Consider the following 15,622-nt stretch of genomic DNA (forward strand, 5'->3'; position numbering starts at 1 on the left):
GTTGGAAAGTTGGTCAGTGTGACGGTACCTTTAATCCCAAGATCCAGGTGTGAGTCTAAATGGGCCTTAAATAAGTCTAGGGGAGATGATGTCATTGATTCACTCCAGGCAATTTAAAAAACCTGATGTGGAGGACAGCAGAAGGCAGTGGACCCAGGGCAAGTAAGAGGGAGTCTGAGATACCGGGGACAGGTGTGCAAGACAACTGATAATGAATGAAGCAGAAGAGGGCACCTTGGTTCTCTTCAAGAAGGGGCTCTGCAGTGTCCCATTATCGGGATCTGAGTGGGTAGACTCCCAGCAATTAGCAAGTTATCCCACGAATAGTGGAGCTAACCCTGGAATTGCCTTCCTTTGAAATTGGTCCTTGCGAGTGAATATCTAAGTAAATTAGATTGGTGGATGTGGAAGAACATGGTCCCATTGGGAACATTCCGAATGATCTTTCCACTGTAGAACAGATGCTTAGTTATATACCTTATTAGATAATACTGGACCGGACTGGAAAAGTCTTTAGACCAGTGGTCTCCAACTCCAGTCCTCAAGAGCCACCAACAGGTCATGTTTTCAGGATTTCCTAAGTATTGCACAGGTGATGGAATTCTTGCCTGTGCAGGTGATGCAATTATCACCTGTGCAATACTAAGGAAATCCTGAAAACATGACCTGTTGGTGGCTCTTGAGGACCAGTTGGGGAACACTGCACTAGACCATGGAGCTGCTATCTTTGACTGGGCTGTGTACGGACTGCAGCTACAGTGGTAGCCGGAGGGCCAAGTTCTAGAACAACTGGAGAGCCATGGAATTGGAAGAACACCAGGATTGCCAATCGCCACACAATCATTCCTAGTTATCGACACCCCATGCACCAAAATGTGGGATCTGGATAGCAATGTGTGCACAGGAGTGTTCTTCACTCTGCCCCATCCTCATTGTGAACCCTTTATAGTGATCCCTCTTACCCGCCGCAGTAGATTTTCCCCCCTTTCAACCTAAAACAAAACAAGTTTGTCAAGATGAACAATTTATTAAATGAATTTGGCTATACAATCTGTACATCACCACCGTTGTTTTGCCACCAAATAACTTAACATCCATATTGATGGCGAGAATATTTTTACATAAACTTTTTTTCCTTACAAGGAACAGTGTGAAAACAAACAAAACAAAAACAATAAAACGTACTGGCGCATTTCTGTTCTGGATATCATTCATCGTGATGCTTCCTACCCACAAGCTTCTCGTTTTATACAACTTTACTTTATAAAAATACTCTGTATTTATACTGTACAGACACAATATATTACACTGCTAAAATGAGGGCGCCTCTTCATAAATACTATACAAGCAATATGGCGGAAACATCTAGACCTAAGAAAAAATAAATCCTAGACGAAGGATTAGTCCCATGCCGGGTAGAATACGAAGCTTGGTTCTGAAATACTAGCATTTCTATCATATTGCATCACTTTTCCATATATATAAAAGGCTTTTGCTAGTGGTATATTATCAGGGATGCAAGATCAGTCCAGAGCAATGGTTCCTTGCACAATAGCTGCACATTCACAAACAAAAAAAAACAAATCATTGAGATAAAAGCTTATTCCGGTCAGTCCAGAGAGGCAGGAATAGTTATATAATCTATCGGCTGACATGGTCAGAGAAGATCTGAATGCAGAACCACGGATGGGCGGTAGGGAAGACTCTTTGGCACTCCTGTTGCGTCCACCTTATTAAATTCTAATATTTCTCATGAAATAACATTTTTAGATCCTCTTTTATTCCTGTGTTGCAGCATTCCTGTCCTACTCGTGTTGGAGATAAATTAATAATGTTCCCCTGGTTTAAAGAGGGTGTCCTTACACAGTGTGACACGGTCATTGAACAGTGTCCGAATGTAATGGCAAAAGGAATATTAACATCTAGCCGGCCATTCATTCCAGGAGGAATAACAAGAACATCACAACACAGTTCGACAGATGCAGGGGAAGGCAAGAATTTGCCCAAACAGATATGGCAGGAGAGCAGAAGGGTCCTCTCTAAGCTGCATTATAAAGTAGGCAAACTAAAAGGAAAAGTCCAAGAGTGAGGTCAGTAGCGTTCATAATCTTGTAACGTAGAGGACGTGCACCGGGACTGTATGCAAACGCCGCATTAATCTGGCATGTCGATGTTCAGTTTGGGTGGTGGCACCACGTACTTCCCTGGGCTCTGAGTGATAACGACACCGGTCTTTTTGCGAAACATCGGAGCGATCTTGGGTGGCTCCGGCACAGGGGTCTCATCCGCGTCTTCACTGTCCTCATGGTGAATGTCGTAGGAGATATTACCGTACTCCCGCAGGAAAGGGAAGATCTCCAGGAGGAACTGGCAGAAGTCTTTACGAATACCAAACCACCCTGGAAGATTAAGGTTACAGTAAGGTTTCCACAATGAGACATTACCCCATCACACACCACATGCGGCACTTACAGTGATTGCCTCCTTTCTGCCCAAACGTCGTTGCCATCAGGGTAATTAATGAAAGCCAGAGAGGGACAAAGATGGGGATGTAAGAGAATAAATTATGTCCGTCCAATCGATGAACAAGCAAGATCTGCAAGGAGAGAAGACACACGGTGTGAGGACTGGTGGAACGCACCAAGTTAATATGGATGTTATAATTGGTGCGTTCGCAGCCTGGGGTCCACCGTGCAGGTGACAACCTGCTGCTAGAAAATGACGGCACTATATGGTGGTATAAGTGAACTCAGTTACTTCACTAAGTTGCACTGAAAAGAACACGCTGTGCCCTGTTAGCGTTACAGGGGAACACAGCTAACTGCTGAGCTGATGGCAGTCAGTGGTCACGCACACAAAAACTCCTCACCGGAGGTGCCGGTATTCTAGGGGCTTATTTCAGCCGGGTCCCTGAATACAATCATACAGGTGCGACCACAATTAGCAAGCTCATAACATGAAGTGATACTAGCGCATGGCCGTGCGGCCATGCAAACCTTTTATAGCTGCAGCAGCTTCAGGACCTTCCTAGAGGACCAATGGAAGCTGCTACAATACCAGAGCAACTTCAGGACCTTCCTAGAGGACCAATGGGAGCTGCAGCAGTACCTGGGCATGTGACCCCTGACCTCCAATGAGAGGTCTTACCCTAGGCATGCTCAGAAGGGAAAAAGCAGGACTTAGTCCCTGAGACGTCTGCTCGCCGCTGACCAGTACTGGCTACAATGGATGAGCCTGGGAAAGCAGCAGAAACCATCCGCACAGTATCAGGCAGAGCCAGATGCTGGAACCGACGTCTCCGCTAAGCAGGCTCCACTGCGGCTGGAGAGGAATGGGAGACTGCAGAGGAGATGGTTCGAGATTCCCCCTGTGCAGAGGCAGGAACTCGACCCCTAACACACGGTGGTGATGCTCTTCCAAGGATGTACAGTAATATACAGCCATAAATAATGACAATCTTTATTTTTATATAGTGCTAACATATTTCGCAGCGCTTTACAGTTTGCACACTTTATCATCACTGTCCCCGATGGAGCTCACAATCTAAATTCCCTATCGGTATGTCTTTGGAATGTGGGAGGAAACCCACGCAAACACGGGGAGAACATATAAACGCCTTGCAGATGTTGTCCAAGGTGGGATTAGAACCCAGGACTCCAGCTCTGCAAGGCTGCAGTGCTATCCACTGAGCCACCATGCTGCCCCCATTAAAAGGGGTTTGGGAACCGTCTGTCCACCAACTGCAGTTTGTAAAAAAAAAAAAACTCCAATATATTTACTCACCCTCCCCAGGTCCAGCACAGAGTTTCTGCTGCTGCTCCTGATGCCTGTTATTGTCTGCAGCTCTGGTCACGTGGACAGCGCTGCAGCCAATCACTGTGTTCAGCAGCTTGTGCTGTCAGCTTGGCCAGAGCTGCTGCTCATTTTCCACCTGAAGGGCTTTCAAGACGACATCAGAGCTGCAGAGTAACAGTCAGATGAGTAGTGGGAGAGACTCGGCACTGGACCCGGGGAGGGTGAATACAAGTTTTTTTTTTTATTATTTAACAAACTGCTCTTGGAAACCCCCTTTAATGAGATCATCATGAGAATGGAAAATAATAGTTATTACTTTACTCTCTTGATTAGAAGCTGATCTGCAGTAACTGGCAGCAGCCACTACACCCTGCACAGCTGTGCTGCTCAGCTACATTCTGCACTTACCACCAGCGAAGCAGATCAGAGCTGATCGTCGGGGTCCCACACCCTTCCGACATCAATGTTATATACCCAGACAAACCCTTAAACATTTGGTGGAGTTCTCTAAGACCGGACCCTTACTAATTATAAGTGATGGCCTACACTATGGATAGAACATTAATGTTATAATCCTGGAGATAATCCACCTTTAATAAAGACAAGGTATGGAATATTTAAAAAATAAAATATACTACATGACCCTTGGTGTGGCTATAATTTATCTACGGGGATTACCCAGCCTTGTCAGTTGACCATACTGCATCTCATGAATACACAGGAGTGTCAGACCAGACTGCATGCAGAATATCATTAATCCTATGTGTCCCAAAGAAAATAAATCATGCTGGACATTTTACCAATTAATTCACAACCTGTATCTGCTACAGCAAGTAAATAAGCTGTCAGATATAAAGAGATTGCAGGTATAAAAACTATATTTTAAATTGATATATATAAACAAGATCCAATTAAAAAAAGACAAGGCAATAGACCTCCCCCCAAAAAATGGGGGGACACTCGCAACGTATTATCAATCCAAGTAGTAAGATAGGATTTCTATATATGAAAACATCCAAAGCATAATCAACAAAGTGCAAGAGCAAGAAGACTCATACAAAGCTTATGCCACAGCTATTTAACCAAAGTGCAAGTGCAGTAACAATAGTAATAAGAAAATGCCAACTTATATGTTACTATTGCTTGGATAGGGCATTGCCAACCCTAGGGTAGCAAAGCACCAATGTAAGTTAATGATTGACAGGTATACTACCTAGATCAAGAGTCATCGGAGGAAATAGCAGATGCGGTGTCCTCTCCATACATGTCTAGATGTATCTGAACGCTTACTTACTTGCTGTACAGGTTGTGAATGCATGCTGAATATATGTGATCTACTCCCACCCCATGGTAATGTACCTCGAAAGTGAGCAATGGCACAACTATAGCCATCCAGCTGACGGCCATGGTGATGTGAGTCCGTCTTTGTTCAGCGATGACATCCATGGATCGTAAGAACAAGACTGACCACACGATGTAGTACAGGACCACCAAACAGAGGAAGGACATCAGGATCCAGAGGGGCACACACACCACCTAAACACAGAAGATATGGGAAATCACTGACTAATATGGACCCGATTATCCAGCGGCTATGCGGGCAGCACAGCAGAGTCACCAGGAAGACCACATGGTGCACATCAAGACATGAGGAGGACTTACAAGCCATGGCCAAGTGATGATGCTGTCCAGCCTCAGGGCAATGAATATGAACTGCAAGATGTTCACTGAGCACAAGATCTCCAACTGCAGAGAGAAGAGGAACAAGTCAGCATTCTCCATACTTGGGTACAGTATATACTTTTTAACCCCCTCCAACTGCAGCCAATTTTTGCACTTTTGTTTTTCACCTCCTTTACTTCTGAGAGTCATAACTTTATTATTTTTCAATCAAAGTAGCCCTACAAGAACTCATGTTTTTATGGGATGAGCTGTAGTTTTAACTGGCACCATTCATTTTACCATGTATTGTGCCGAAAAATAGCACTTTTTTTTTTTTGGCCATTCATTGTGTAATAAAAATGACCTTGCACTGTTAATCTCCAGGTCAGTACAATTATGATTTCAGCGATTAAAAAAAAAAAAAAGTGCATTTTGGATTCTGTTGCTATTTTTCAAGTTCCGTAAATTTTATTTATCTGTCAATGGAGCGGGGGAGGGCTTGCTTTTTTTGAGTGGTGGCCTATAATCTTCATTGGTACCATTTTGGGGTACATATAATGTTTGGATTAGTTTTCATTACATTTTTTGGGGAGAGAGAGGTGCAGGTACAGAAAACTGGCAACTATTATTTTTTTTACTCTACAGTTTGGGTTAAATAATTTTATTAGACTTTTGTGGACTATATAGATTTCTTTTTTAATATTTGAAACTTTTTTTTTCTATTTTTAACTTCTCAGTTATTTTAGTTCCCATAGGGGACTTGAATTTGCAGTCATTCGATCGCTGTTCCGAATTCTACAATCCTACATTGTGGGCTGCATAGGAGCATTTGGATTATGGTGACAGAGGACTCCCAGCTGTCATGGCGTCCGGTGATCATTCCACACTTCGCGGAAGAAAACATCTCAGAAAGAGGAGGTCTAGTTTAGAAAGCCCTTCAGATACACCATGTTGGATAACTGTGAGAGTGGATTCCTCATCTCTTGGTCACAGTAGACAATGGTTACAGAGAGCATCTGTCTCTGGAGGACCGCTCCTGTCCTGGATTACACAGATACACCATAGATGTGACTGAGCACTGTGTAATCCTTTATATCCCCTGTGGTGGCGCTGCAGGGAATTTACTGTCAAGTATCCCCACGGATTGCGGCCGATCAGTTTATGGTCAAGAAAAAATAAGCGGTAAGGATTTAACGTGTTGATGACTCAGGAGACAAGACTCCCACTCTGTAAAGTATGGACCATAAACTACCTCAAGAGAACGGTCATGTCGGAAGCCCCAGACACAAGCAGCGACTGACACCGGAGACACAAAGAAGAGCGGCATAAAGACCAGGAGCCAGAAGTAGTGGTTTCCTCTCTCAATCCGATCACAGACGAGAACTTCAAACATCAGGAGCAACAAGTGAATCCCCACCGCAATCAGCATGGCCTTGAACTCCACGCAGGTTTCTCCTTCTGCCCTGAGACACCAGATAGAGAATGAGGAGATATTAGTACAATGGTCCCATAACAGGACATGGCACATTGGCCACTAGGAAAGGGCTGGCCTAGCTGTTCCTCTATCAACTGCTCACAGCCATGTACGGAGGCCAGACATGCCCAGCGGGCGCCATTTTGCTTGACTCTTACAATTGGAAAGGAATTATAAAAAAATAACACAATTTTAGACTTGGTTCTCATTGGTCCGTAGCTCCCGCCTGGTCCTCAGACGCTGACGGCAAGGCCTCTAGCATGTTGCACGGCGGCCATGGGTCAGGTGATAACTTGTTAATGTGTGGGGGTCAGACTGCCAAGACCTGCACCAACTAGGAAAATGGGGAACCTTTATCCCCATTAGGATGGTGTGGCAGTGCCCATGTTGGACCACTGCTCCATTCATTCTCAATGGGCTGCCGAGAGCTGTGCTTGGCTTTATCCAGCAGCCCCATAGAAATGAATGGACCTGATACGCCATCGGGATAAAGGTTCCCTGCTCTGTGCAGGTTTCAGTGGTTGGACCCCCACCAATCAGCAAATTATCACTGGACAACCCCTTTAATGGTGTGCATGGCGCCTAGTCAGTGTGGGAGGTGGTGGTGACCTAAAAGTCAGCGCCAGAAGGAGCCAGTGGAGGACCTGGTAGGGAACTGTATCAGGACAGATAAGGGAATTACAAGACTTGATTTTTTTTTTTACACTTTCCTCCATTTCTTATGCTCGGAGATCTTCTATCTCCAATCAGGTCTGTTTTAAATTTGACCGAAAAAAAAAAAATTGGACGCAAATCAAATTTCTACCTGTACTGAGGATTTCGCGCCCACACTCCTGTGCCCACCGAGGCTCCCACGATGACCATTAACTTCCAGAGCCATACTGGTGTGAAGACCGCCCAGTAGCTCCATTGTATAATGCCGTCCAAGCGCAGAGACAAAAGGACGGAGAACAGCAGCAAACAAGCGTAGATCAGAAATTTACTGCAAAACACAAAGACGCAAGCGGTAAATAGTGATAACATCATTCTCGAGAAGGATACAGAGGGCCTGGCAGGCCACGTTCACACAATGAGGATTTGGTGCAATTTTGATGCTGCAGCTATTTTCTGCACCAATTAGCTAATTTAGGTTAACTGCATTTTTTGTTGCTTTTTTCCAGTTTTTCACTCAGTGGTGTAGTTGTGGCCATGGTCTTCTCACCCAACGCTGGGAGCAGGGGCTTCTGGTTATGATGACAGTCGCTCAATAACTACAAGGGGATCATTTCCACTACAGAATTAATGGAGGACGGAGTAGTAAGGTGGAAAAGCTGGAAGCTTCCGTGATAGCGACCCGATGAAAGGGTCTCACTCGGCTCATCACACGGCTTCCCGGACTACTAAGCAGCAAATCCACCCAGGCAGTGGCACAGACGGAAGCCATTGTGCAAGAACAGTATATAAGGGAGCGATCGCCAAGGTGCAGACAGAAGGGGGCGATCACTGAGGTGCAGACAGAAGGGGCGATCACTGAGGTGCAGATATAAGGGGGCGATCACTGAGGTGCAGATATAAGGGGGCGATCACTGAGGTGCAGACAGAAGGGGGCGATCACTGAGGTGCAGATATAAGGGGGGGGGATCGCTGAGGTGCAGATATAAGGGGGGGATCGCTAAGGTGCAGATATAAGGGGGGATCGCTGAGGTGCAGATATAAGGGGGGGATCGCTGAGGTGCAGACAGAAGGGGGCGATCGCTGAGGTGCAGACAGAAGGGGGCGATCACTGAGGTGCAGACAGAAGGGGGCGATCACTGAGGTGCAGATATAAGGGGGGGGATCGCTGAGGTGCAGATATAAGGGGGGGATCGCTAAGGTGCAGATATAAGGGGGGGGGATCGCTGAGGTGCAGATATAAGGGGGGGATCGCTGAGGTGCAGATATAAGGGGGGGGGGGGATCGCTGAGGTGCAGATATAAGGGGGCGATCACTGAGGTGCAGACAGAAGGGGGCGATCACTGAGGTGCAGATATAAGGGGGCGATCACTGAGGTGCAGATATAAGGGGGCGATCACTGAGGTGCAGATATAAGGGGGCGATCACTGAGGTGCAGACATAAGGGGGGATCACTGAGGTGCAGACAGAAGGGGGCGATCACTGAGGTGCAGACAGAAGGGGGCGATCACTGAGGTGCAGACAGAAGGGGGCGATCACTGAGGTGCAGACAGAAGGGGGCGATCACTGAGGTGCAGACAGAAGGGGGCGATCACTGAGGTGCAGACAGAAGGGGGCGATCACTGAGGTGCAGACAGAAGGGGGCGATCACTGAGGTGCAGACAGAAGGGGGCGATCACTGAGGTGCAGACAGAAGGGGGCGATCACTGAGGTGCAGACAGAAGGGGGCGATCACTGAGGTGCAGACAGAAGGGGGCGATCACTGAGGTGCAGACAGAAGGGGGCGATCACTGAGGTGCAGACAGAAGGGGGCGATCACTGAGGTGCAGACAGAAGGGGGCGATCACTGAGGTGCAGACAGAAGGGGGCGATCACTGAGGTGCAGACAGAAGGGGGCGATCACTGAGGTGCAGACAGAAGGGGGCGATCACTGAGGTGCAGACAGAAGGGGGCGATCACTGAGGTGCAGACAGAAGGGGGCGATCACTGAGGTGCAGACAGAAGGGGGCGATCACTGAGGTGCAGACAGAAGGGGGCGATCACTGAGGTGCAGACAGAAGGGGGCGATCACTGAGGTGCAGACAGAAGGGGGCGATCACTGAGGTGCAGACAGAAGGGGGCGATCACTGAGGTGCAGACAGAAGGGGGCGATCACTGAGGTGCAGACAGAAGGGGGCGATCACTGAGGTGCAGACAGAAGGGGGCGATCACTGAGGTGCAGACAGAAGGGGGCGATCACTGAGGTGCAGACAGAAGGGGGCGATCACTGAGGTGCAGACAGAAGGGGGCGATCACTGAGGTGCAGACAGAAGGGGGCGATCACTGAGGTGCAGACAGAAGGGGGCGATCACTGAGGTGCAGACAGAAGGGGGCGATCACTGAGGTGCAGATATAAGGGGGCGATCACTGAGGTGCAGATATAAGGGGGCGATCACTGAGGTGCAGATATAAGGGGGCGATCACTGAGGTGCAGATATAAGGGGGCGATCACTGAGGTGCAGACAGAAGGGGGCAATCACTGAGGTGCAGACAGAAGGGGGCAATCACTGAGGTGCAGACAGAAGGGGGCAATCACTGAGGTGCAGACAGAAGGGGGCAATCACTGAGGTGCAGACAGAAGGGGGCAATCACTGAGGTGCAGATATAAGGGGGGGATCGCTGAGGTGCAGATATAGGAGGGGGGGATCGCTGAGGTGCAGATATAAGGGGGCGATCACTGAGGTGCAGATATAAGGGGGCGATCACTGAGGTGCAGACAGAAGGGGGCAATCACTGAGGTGCAGACAGAAGGGGGCAATCACTGAGGTGCAGATATAAGGGGGGGATCGCTGAGGTGCAGATATAAGGGGGCGATCACTGAGGTGCAGATATAAGGGGGCGATCACTGAGGTGCAGATATAAGGGGGCGATCACTGAGGTGCAGATATAAGGGGGCGATCACTGAGGTGCAGATATAAGGGGGCGATCACTGAGGTGCAGATATAAGGGGGCGATCACTGAGGTGCAGATATAAGGGGGCGATCACTGAGGTGCAGATATAAGGGGGCGATCACTGAGGTGCAGATATAAGGGGGCGATCACTGAGGTGCAGATATAAGGGGGCGATCACTGAGGTGCAGATATAAGGGGGCGATCACTGAGGTGCAGACAGAAGGGGGCAATCACTGAGGTGCAGATATAAGGGGGGGATCGCTGAGGTGCAGATATAAGGGGGGGGGATCGCTGAGGTGCAGATATAAGGGGGGGATCGCTAAGGTGCAGATATAAGGGGGGGATCGCTGAGGTGCAGATATAAGGGGGGGATCGCTGAGGTGCAGATATAAGGGGGGGATCGCTGAGGTGCAGATATAAGGGGGGGGGATCGCTAAGGTGCAGTGCAGATATAAGGGGGGGATCGCTAAGGTGCAGATATAAGGGGGGGATCGCTGAGGTGCAGATATAAGGGGGGGATCGCTGAGGTGCAGATATAAGGGGGGGATCGCTGAGGTGCAGATATAAGGGGGGGATCGCTGAGGTGCAGATATAAGGGGGGGGATCGCTGAGGTGCAGATATAAGGGGGGGATCGCTGAGGTGCAGACATAAGGGGGCAATCACTGAGGTGCAGACAGAAGGGGGCAATCACTGAGGTGCAGACAGAAGGGGGCAATCACTGAGGTGCAGACAGAAGGGGGCAATCACTGAGGTGCAGATATAAGGGGGGGATCGCTGAGGTGCAGATATAGGGGGGGGGGGATCGCTGAGGTGCAGATATAAGGGGGCGATCACTGAGGTGCAGACAGAAGGGGGCAATCACTGAGGTGCAGACAGAAGGGGGCAATCACTGAGGTGCAGACAGAAGGGGGCAATCACTGAGGTGCAGACAGAAGGGGGCAATCACTGAGGTGCAGACAGAAGGGGGCAATCACTGAGGTGCAGACAGAAGGGGGCAATCACTGAGGTGCAGACAGAAGGGGGCAATCACTGAGGTGCAGACAGAAGGGGGCAATCACTGAGGTGCAGACAGAAGGGGGCAATCACTGAGGTGCAGACAGAAGGGGGCAATCACTGAGGTGCAGACAGAAGGGGGCAATCACTGAGGTGCAGACAGAAGGGGGCAATCACTGAGGTGCAGACAGAAGGGGGCAATCACTGAGGTGCAGACAGAAGGGGGCAATCACTGAGGTGCAGACAGAAGGGGGCAATCACTGAGGTGCAGACAGAAGGGGGCAATCACTGAGGTGCAGATATAAGGGGGGGATCGCTGAGGTGCAGATATAGGGGGGGGGGGATCGCTGAGGTGCAGATATAAGGGGGCGATCACTGAGGTGCAGATATAAGGGGGCGATCACTGAGGTGCAGATATAAGGGGGCGATCACTGAGGTGCAGATATAAGGGGGCGATCACTGAGGTGCAGATATAAGGGGGCGATCACTGAGGTGCAGATATAAGGGGGCGATCACTGAGGTGCAGATATAAGGGGGCGATCACTGAGGTGCAGATATAAGGGGGCGATCACTGAGGTGCAGACAGAAGGGGGCAATCACTGAGGTGCAGATATAAGGGGGGGATCGCTGAGGTGCAGATATAAGGGGGGGGGGGATCGCTGAGGTGCAGATATAAGGGGGGGATCGCTAAGGTGCAGATATAAGGGGGGGATCGCTGAGGTGCAGATATAAGGGGGGGATCGCTGAGGTGCAGATATAAGGGGGGGTTCGCTGAGGTGCAGATATAAGGGGGGGGGATCGCTAAGGTGCAGTGCAGATATAAGGGGGGGATCGCTAAGGTGCAGATATAAGGGGGGGATCGCTGAGGTGCAGATATAAGGGGGGGATCGCTGAGGTGCAGATATAAGGGGGGGATCGCTGAGGTGCAGATATAAGGGGGGGGATCGCTGAGGTGCAGATATAAGGGGGGGATCGCTGAGGTGCAGATATAAGGGGGGGATCGCTGAGGTGCAGATATAAGGGGGGGATCGCTGAGGTGCAGATATAAGGGGGGGGATCGCTAAGGTGCAGATATAAGGGGGGGATCGCTAAGGTGCAGATATAAGGGGGGGATCGCTGAGGTGCAGATATAAGGGGGGGATCGCTGAGGTGCAGATATAAGGGGGGGATCGCTGAGGTGCAGATATAAGGGGGGGATCGCTAAGGTGCAGATATAAGGGGGGGATCGCTGAGGTGCAGATATAAGCGGGGGATCGCTGAGGTGCAGATATAAGGGGGGGGAAATCGCTGAGGTGCAGATATAAGGGGGGGGATCGCTGAGGTGCAGATATAAGGGGGGGATCGCTGAGGTGCAGATATAAGGGGGCGATCGCTGAGGTGCAGATATAAGGGGGCGATCGCTGAGGTGCAGATATAAGGGGGCGATCGCTGAGGTGCAGATATAAGGGGGCGATCGCTGAGGTGCAGATATAAGGGGGCGATCGCTGAGGTGCAGATATAAGGGGGCGATCGCTGAGGTGCAGATATAAGGGGGCGATCGCTGAGGTGCAGATATAAGGGGGCGATCGCTGAGGTGCAGATATAAGGGGGCGATCGCTGAGGTGCAGATATAAGGGGGCGATCGCTGAGGTGCAGATATAAGGGGGCGATCGCTGAGGTGCAGATATAAGGGGGCGATCGCTGAGGTGCAGATATAAGGGGGCGATCGCTGAGGTGCAGATATAAGGGGGCGATCGCTGAGGTGCAGATATAAGGGGGCGATCGCTGAGGTGCAGATATAAGGGGGCGATCGCTGAGGTGCAGATATAAGGGGGCGATCGCTGAGGTGCAGATATAAGGGGGCGATCGCTGAGGTGCAGATATAAGGGGGCGATCAGTGAGGTGCAGATATAAGGGGGCGATCGCTGAGGTGCAGATATAAGGGGGGGATCACTGAGGTGCAGACAGAAGGGGGCGATCACTGAGGTGCAGACAGAAGGGGGCGATCACTGAGGTGCAGACAGAAGGGGGCGATCACTGAGGTGCAGATATAAGGGGGCGATCAGTGAGGTGCAGATATAAGGGGGCGATCACTGAGGTGCAGATATAAGGGGGCGATCACTGAGGTGCAGATATAAGGGGGCGATCACTGAGGTGCAGGTATAAGGGGGGATCACTGAGGTGCAGGTATAAGGGGGGATCACTGAGGTGCAGATATAAGGGGGCGATCACTGAGGTGCAGATATAAGGGGGCGATCACTGAGGTGCAGATATAAGGGGGCGATCACTGAGGTGCAGATATAAGGGGGCGATCACTGAGGTGCAGATATAAGGGGGGGATCACTGAGGTGCAGATATAAGGGGGCGATCAGTGAGGTGCAGATATAAGGGGGCGATCACTGAGGTGCAGATATAAGGGGGCGATCACTGAGGTGCAGATATAAGGGGGCGATCACTGAGGTGCAGATATAAGGGGGCGATCAGTGAGGTGCAGATATAAGGGGGGGGGGATCACTGAGGTGCATATATAAGGGGGCGATCACTGAGGTGCAGATATAAGGGGGCGATCACTGAGGTGCAGATATAAGGGGGCGATCAGTGAGGTGCAGATATAAGGGGGGGGGATCACTGAGGTGCAGGTATAAGGGGGGATCACTGAGGTGCAGATATAAGGGGGGCGATCACTGAGGTGCAGATATAAGGGGGGATCACTGAGGTGCAGATATAAGGGGGGATCACTGAGGTGCAGATATAAGGGGGCGATCACTGAGGTGCAGATATAAGGGGGCGATCACTGAGGTGCAGATATAAGGGGGCGATCACTGAGGTGCAGATATAAGGGGGGATCACTGAGGTGCAGATATAAGGGGGGGGATCACTGAGGTGCAGATATAAGGGGGGATCACTGAGGTGCAGATATAAGGGGGGGGATCACTGAGGTGCAGATATAAGGGGGGATCACTGAGGTGCAGATATAAGGGGGCGATCACTGAGGTGCAGATATAAGGGGGCGATCACTGAGGTGCAGATATAAGGGGGGGGATCACTGAGGTGCAGGTATAAGGGGGGGGATCACTGAGGTGCAGATATAAGGGGGCGATCACTGAGGTGCAGATATAAGGGGGCGATCACTGAGGTGCAGATATAAGGGGGGGGATCACTGAGGTGCAGGTATAAGGGGGGGGGATCACTGAGGTGCAGATATAAGGGGGGCGATCACTGAGGTGCAGATATAAGGGGAGATCACTGAGGTGCAGGTATAAGGGGGGATCACTGAGGTGCAGATATAAGGGGGCGATCACTGAGGTGCAGATATAAGGGGGGCGATCACTGAGGTGCAGATATAAGGGGAGATCACTGAGGTGCAGGTATAAGGGGGGGATCACTGAGGTGCAGATATAAGGGGGGGGATCACTGAGGTGCAGATATAAGGGGAGATCACTGAGGTGCAGGTATAAGGGGGGGATCACTGAGGTGCAGGTATAAGGGGGGGATCACTGAGGTGCAGATATAAGGGGGCGATCACTGAGGTGCAGGTATAAGGGGGGATCACTGAGGTGCAGGTATAAGGGGGGGGGGGGGATCACTGAGGTGCAGATATAACACACAGACCGCTATGATATGAGGTGAGCCTATGACCGGGGCCACACACGGTGGTCGGCAGGATATGAGGACCATCCCCGCTCCCTCCCAGTGTCCGGCCGCCCAGGCCCCCGCTCCTCGGCCCCAGCTCGTTTCCTCCTCCCCATCTTCAGCCATTTCCTCCCTATGTCTAGGCCTCAAGTTCGTGTCCGTCTCCAGGACGCCTCTCGCACCGGTCCCCGGCTCCCCCGTACACGCACTCGCTGACCTGGGGTTGAAGTCCTGGAAGAGACCCCGGAGGTTCATGGTGTAATCCCCTCTCCGGGCTAAGGAGCGGACATTGCGATCTCCTCCGCTGCGAGCCGCCGTAATTCCGCTACATAACGCGCACACGTTCCTTCTCTGCTGTGACGCGACTGCGGCTCTGCTCTTGTACTACACACACTACGGTACAAGAGTTCTTATAAGGAAATGAGAGCAGTAGCCGCTTCCTAGTCCCCGCAGTGCAGCACACGGCGCCGCAGGGAGCACAGGGGCACACGGCTACGGCCGGT

General features: G+C 50.5%; 1 protein-coding gene across 1 annotated transcript; it reads right to left on the bottom strand.

Moving 5' to 3' along the window:
- Positions 1-1,007: 1,007 nt before the first annotated feature.
- Positions 1,008-15,622, bottom strand: TMEM185A (transmembrane protein 185A). Its single transcript, XM_077285238.1, has 7 exons — positions 15,337-15,622; positions 7,737-7,913; positions 6,710-6,920; positions 5,458-5,541; positions 5,155-5,331; positions 2,473-2,596; positions 1,008-2,399 (listed from the first exon to the last, which is right to left on the bottom strand). The coding sequence occupies exons 1-7, from the start codon at positions 15,372-15,374 to the stop codon at positions 2,155-2,157; spliced, it is 1,056 nt and encodes a 351-aa protein (XP_077141353.1). The 5' UTR covers positions 15,375-15,622; the 3' UTR covers positions 1,008-2,154.

Source organism: Ranitomeya variabilis, chromosome 2 (assembly GCF_051348905.1).
Source record: "Ranitomeya variabilis isolate aRanVar5 chromosome 2, aRanVar5.hap1, whole genome shotgun sequence".
Taxonomy (NCBI): domain Eukaryota; kingdom Metazoa; phylum Chordata; class Amphibia; order Anura; family Dendrobatidae; genus Ranitomeya; species Ranitomeya variabilis.

Excerpts from the sequence above, each read along its gene's own strand:
- TMEM185A (XM_077285238.1), bottom strand. The coding sequence starts at position 15,374 with ATGAACCTCCGGGGTCTCTTCCAGGACTTCAACCCCAG. Across the intron at positions 7,914-15,336 it reads TTCCAGGACTTCAACCCCAG|TAAATTTCTGATCTACGCTT; the intron begins GTCAGCGAGTGC and ends TGTGTTTTGCAG. Across the intron at positions 5,332-5,457 it reads TCATCACTTGGCCATGGCTT|GTGGTGTGTGTGCCCCTCTG; the intron begins GTAAGTCCTCCT and ends TTCTGTGTTTAG.